Source organism: Antrostomus carolinensis, unplaced genomic scaffold (assembly GCF_000700745.2).
Source record: "Antrostomus carolinensis isolate BGI_N321 unplaced genomic scaffold, ASM70074v2 scaffold2000, whole genome shotgun sequence".
Taxonomy (NCBI): Eukaryota; Metazoa; Chordata; class Aves; order Caprimulgiformes; family Caprimulgidae; genus Antrostomus; species Antrostomus carolinensis.
Genome location: NW_010287529.1, coordinates 28951 through 34428, shown reverse-complemented (window position 1 = coordinate 34428; position 5478 = coordinate 28951). Strand labels below are relative to the sequence as shown.

Here is a 5478-nt window from a genome sequence, read left to right as displayed (position 1 = left end):
TAGCGGCCCAGCCGTGCCCTGCCGTTCCCGCCCTCCCGGCGCCTGGGGCAGCACCGGGGGCCGTTTGCGAGCCCCTGTCAGAGGGTCAGCGGCGACTGCGCCGCCACTTTTAAACCTGGGTCTTTCAGGGCTTTTCTGCTGGTCTGTAAAAAGGCACCTTTCAGCCTCTTCGTTTTGCCACCCCTCCAAGGTTTTATTTGTCGCAGTGAAGGAAAGAAATAACCCTTCTTTGTAAAGAGCAAGGAAACCGCCAAGTCAAGATAAAGCTTCTGGCCAGGAATACTGTGCTGCTTATGTGAAAGGTTCCCTGTCTGCAGAAGATCATGTGCTTGATGTTATTAGGGCTTGTCATGAACATGATCTTTATTACCTGTAATGTATATTATCTATATCCTTTTAATTCTATTGCACTACCATCTAAAATGGCCTTACTAAAGTTTTGCATGCTACTCTTATTCATTTATCACAGTTACCATTTCAGTGTCTGCTGCCAATTTTTACACAGTCTGTTTCCAATTTCCCATACTATCACTAACTGCTGTCTCTTTGGAGCCTTACATACTTGCTTAAATTCATGCAGCAAGTACCTAATCCATTTTAAATCAACGCTACTTATATTTTTTATGCTGTTTAAATCCATTCTTGGGGGTGAGCAATAGCATAAGTGCATTGCATGAAGTTGGACTGTGAATCCTAGCTACTAACAGGTTCCAGTAACCTCTTTAATAACCAAATAGGCATTGATCAGCAGCAAAGGTGAGTCTGGGGTGTGGGAGAGCTCGGTACGACCTGTAACCTGTGTTTTGACAAGTTCAACTCTGTTGAGTTTTGAGTAGGCTGGTTGTATTCAGTGGGAGTATAGGAATGTGGTATTTGTAACTGCTATCTCCCTCTTTATATTTACCAAACCTGTTTTGTGTAGTGCATCATAGGATGGCTGCATCAAAATACTTGCTTGTTAACAGGCGTTGTCTGAGTCTGTGGATTGGTAACAGTAACAGGGTTTCTTTAGCCAGGTAAAATATGCCCTGTCTTCCACCTCTTCTTGTGACATCTCCTGTTTTGGTGACCCAGTTGCTTTTGTAGCTCTGTGCTCTTTTAGATTGGGGAATTGTTGGGTTGTATTTTTTTTTTTAAACTACATGGCAGGAGAACAAAGGGGGTGATGCAGAGTTGACAAAAAACTATTTTGACAGGGATGGTTGGGAAGAGGAAGGTTTTTATGCCAGAATTGTTGTCTAAGAAATGTGCATAAAACTTCAGCCTGAGGTTGACTAATACTGTATTTCCCAACCAGGAGACTTTAGGTTGTAGCAGAAGGTCTCGAGTTTCAAGTTTGTGAAACTTGTGGTTGTATTGTTAGATTTTATGATGTTTCTATGCTGTAGTTCTCAGATTCATCAAATTCTTTCCATGTAGCATGGTAGTCTTCTTCATGATGTTCCCAACTTGCCTAAAAAAGTTGATACTTTTTTTGGTGTGTGTGTGTATTAGGGCCATTAATTAAAGCTTTAAGTAATACTAGACTAAAATAATTTCATTAATAACTTCCCTTCAGCTTAATATTTATTTTCAGTGCAGAATCTTGGGTTTGGTTTTGGGGGGTTTTTTTTGTTGTCTTTCCAGTCTGTTTTTCTGTAGTTACCACCGTTTGCCATTTGAACTAATGATTTCCTGTGTGAGCTAATGTGCTGTAATAGATGAGATAAGCTGTATTTTCTTAACCTAAATGTCAACTACCTAGTTAATGATACATTTTATCATGCTTTTATTCCAAAGCCTTACACACAGCTGAAATAAGACTAATGGGTCTGTAGTTAACAAAGTAATTTCTTCTTTTCTTTAATGTGGACATGTCTTCATCCTTCAGTGATACTTAATAAAAATTGTTGCTACTTACCTTATGGTTTCATTTTCTAGTTCATTACTTTGACATGAAGGTGATTTTAGATTATCTTTCCAAATTCAGTCTATTTAGCTTAACTTTTGCTCCTGCTTCAGATCCAGTAGTTTTTATTTCTGTCTGTGATCATGAAGTTTTACCTCCTGTATTCTGCACAGTTGCTGGAAGCTGAGGCAAAATATTAGGTTGACTTTGAGGGCCTACATAAAGAGTATCTTGACCTCGTGGTCACTGCTGTCACATCCCATTCGCTGGTTTGTCTTTCTGTATAACTGAAGAACCTTACTCATAATCTAATTTCTTCTGCAAGATTCATCTTGCCTTTTGTGACTTTTTTTTTTGTCCCTATACATGCTGCCTTTGGTGGTGTATCTATATGTATGTTTAGTAAGCTCTCTTTTCTTTTAGGCACTCTCCTTAATTATTTATAAAGGAGCTTCATTTGGGTTTAGAGGCCCTCCCATGTGGGTATTTGTTTTGCCTGTGCTTGTGATGCAAGTCCCAGATAATTTTTGTGCATTTGACACAGATGCCTTTACCAATAAGGCTTTTGATCTCCTTGCTCCACCTGGCTTAACTGGCAGCGTACTTTAATTGCTTAGTTTGCTGATACACTAGTAATTTTCCGTTCGGCTTAAAATGCTGGTTAAATGTAACCTGCATTCCATTTTTTCCATCTTTAAGGTCAGTTGTAGTTAATCCTTCTCGAGCCAAGAGACGGAGAGATTGAATTTTGTTGATGTTCAATGCTGTTGCTGAATTAAGCGGGCATTATTAAACTAGTAATGTTGTCCTCATATATGTAAATCAGCTTTATTTTCTTCCTCACTTAAGCTTCCTTTTTGAACATATTCTAATACAGATTTCTTACACAGATTTCACCGTTTTCTTGATGTGAACAGTCACAAAGTAGAGAGGACGATAGAAGGGTAAGTTTTATGCTTATGGATTAATAATGGATCAGTTAACTTTTTTGAAGCATTTTTGATACTATTTTTGTTATTAGAATACATGAAAAATTGATAGTTCATTCTGACCTTGGAAAAGCTGCAAGCTGGAAAAGACTTACAGAAAAATTTCTGAACTCACCACTCCCAAATGTTGAAGAAACAAAGGTAAGTATGTTCTAATTTCCTTGTTCTTTTTTTCAGCACTCTTGCATTTATACTGACAATGGGGCCTGTAACGTTGTGTTGGAAATTTCAGATGACTTATCAGTGGGGTTGCAGTTGCTGTTCAGGTCATGGATTTTCAGGGTTGTATTCTTTAGTTTCCCCATTTATTTTAGAAATATGTTTATTGTCTTGTCAGGGTTTCAGCACACGCGGTGTCATGGCTTAGAGGACGTCTTCTCATTGCAGAACAGGTGTTTTATGGTCAGCATTGTACAAGTGTCGTAGCTAGAAATGGGGTGTGTCTAGATTCCCATCTGTTCTAAAACTACAGCTAACTGAGGAGTTCTTACTTTTTGCCTAATTTTTTTACTTTAAGTAGTGCATCTGGACATTTTGATTTTAATATAAATTGAGTGCTCCTGCCCTGTAGCTTCCTTATTGAGATGATATATGTATTTCACCTTTGGTACACTTCGTATCAGATCAGTTTGGGATATGGAATGGATGGATATGGCAAAAGTTGTCTCACTTAAAACACTTTCCAGTGTAGTAGTTTAATAATGAATTTGATCTTTGAAAACTGAAAGCTCCTGCTATTGGGGAATTTAAGCTTGTGATTTAAGAGGCGGTGCTCCATATAATGGTATTCTTTAATAAGAGTATGGTTTCTGAGTTACAGTCTGATTTTACTTCTCATTGAACTGACATTTACCTTTCTTTGCACTGTTTAGGTTTCCTCTAATTTGTGGGGAAAACCTTGGAACACTCGATAGCTTACACATATCTTCGGTTATTATACTGTACTCTGCAGATTTTTGAAAAAGTACCTTTGGTTGTGCTTGTTTTGAGGATCAAATAAAAACAAATCAAAACAAAAACCCAAACAAGCAGTTTAAATTTGAATGTTGCAAGTAACCTAAGACTTGAAAGAGACTTTTTTTTCTTTTTAAATGCAACTGGGATGTAGCTGGAGATAGATGATATCTTGTATTGGGAAGCTAAACTGCATGTGGTTTTTAGCAGTGGCACATAACTGGGAAGATGATGAAGTTTTATCAACTGATAAAACTGATAAATAAAACAGTATTTATCAGTTTTATGACTGGTAAATGAAACACCAACTCGCACGTGTGATTCTGTCAGTGACCTACTGGTATTCTTTGAGAAATTCTTGTAGAGTCAGTAATGTTCAGTAGGAAGGTATTGTATTCCATATATACTAGATGAGTGTGATGCTGCTTTATCAGAAATTTGATTTTTTTTTTTTTTAATACAGTTGGTTCTCATTTCCAAAGAGCTTTTTAAGTGTGTGTATGGGTGTGTATATATATGTCAAAATATATAGGATGTAAATAGCAGAATCTCTACTTGTCTAGATATGAAATGACCTGCTGAAGAACTTTGGAAAGTTAGGATCAGGCCAAAGAAAAATCTTTCTTTAGTAAGAAATGGTTGAGCTGTAAGGAGATATTTAGGAATAGACCATAACACAGATCTCTGCAGCATACCAGCGTTGGCACAGTATTCTAACCTGGTTGAAGGCTTCTGTTTCACAACTGCATTAGTGCAGTGTTGGAGTTAAAGTTGTGTCCTTAGTGCTTTGTGTCGATTTTCAGATGAGGAAAGATAATGAGAACATGATATTAAAATATAGAGATTTTAGCAAAGTGTTTTAGCTAACTTCATTTTAGCCTCTGTTTGAAATAATCAACCATACGAATGAGGGAACCCACAACTTGGTTCCCTGCAGGCCCATTACCTGTGTCCTTCTGCCTCATCCACATTAACGTAGCTGTCCCTTGGCCCTTGGCCCCTGGTGACTTTGTACTTTAACAGCACTTCAGCGTTCCTCTTGCCTCTTTTCCATATTCTCTGACTGTCAGCTCGGTAAGAGGCAGCTTATGCTGTGGCTACTTTTGAAGTGTTTGGATATTGGTTGGCTTATTAGTAGGCAAAAGAGAGTGGATAACATTCAGATAGAGAATGGATAACAGAGGGCTGGAGCACCTCTCCTGTGAGGACAGGCTGAGAGAGTTGGGGCTGTTCAGCCTGGAGAAGAGAAGGCTCCAAGGAGATCTTATAGCGGCCTTCCAGTACCTGAAGGGGCCTACAAGGAAGCTGGGGAGGGACTTTTTCCGAGGGCACAGAGTGATAGAACAAGGGGAAATGGGTTTAAGCTGAAAGAGGGCAGGTTTAGATTAGATATTAGGAAGAATTTCTTTCCTGTGAGGGTGGTCAGACACTGGCACAGGTTGCCCAGAGAAGTGGATGCCCCCTCCCTGGAAGTGTTCAAGGCCAGGCTGGATGAGGCTTTGAGCAACCTGGTGTAGTGGAAGGTGTCCCTGCTGATGGCAGGTGGATTGGAACTAGATGATCTTTAAGGTCCCTTCCAACCCAAACCATTCTATGATTCTATAACATTGAATATCATGTTGCAGATGTTATTTCTGTAAGTCAAGA

General features: G+C 38.9%; 1 protein-coding gene across 1 annotated transcript in view; it reads left to right on the top strand.

Annotated features, from left to right (window-relative positions):
• Positions 1 to 933: 933 nt before the first annotated feature.
• TUBGCP5 (tubulin gamma complex component 5) overlaps positions 934 to 5478 on the top strand; it is a 24200-nt gene continuing 19655 nt past the window's right edge. The window contains exons 1-3 of the mRNA XM_029083751.1: positions 934 to 1016; positions 2779 to 2832; positions 2910 to 3018. Coding sequence (XP_028939584.1) covers positions 934 to 1016; positions 2779 to 2832; positions 2910 to 3018 — 246 coding nt within the window. The remainder of the gene's footprint in view (positions 1017 to 2778; positions 2833 to 2909; positions 3019 to 5478) is intronic.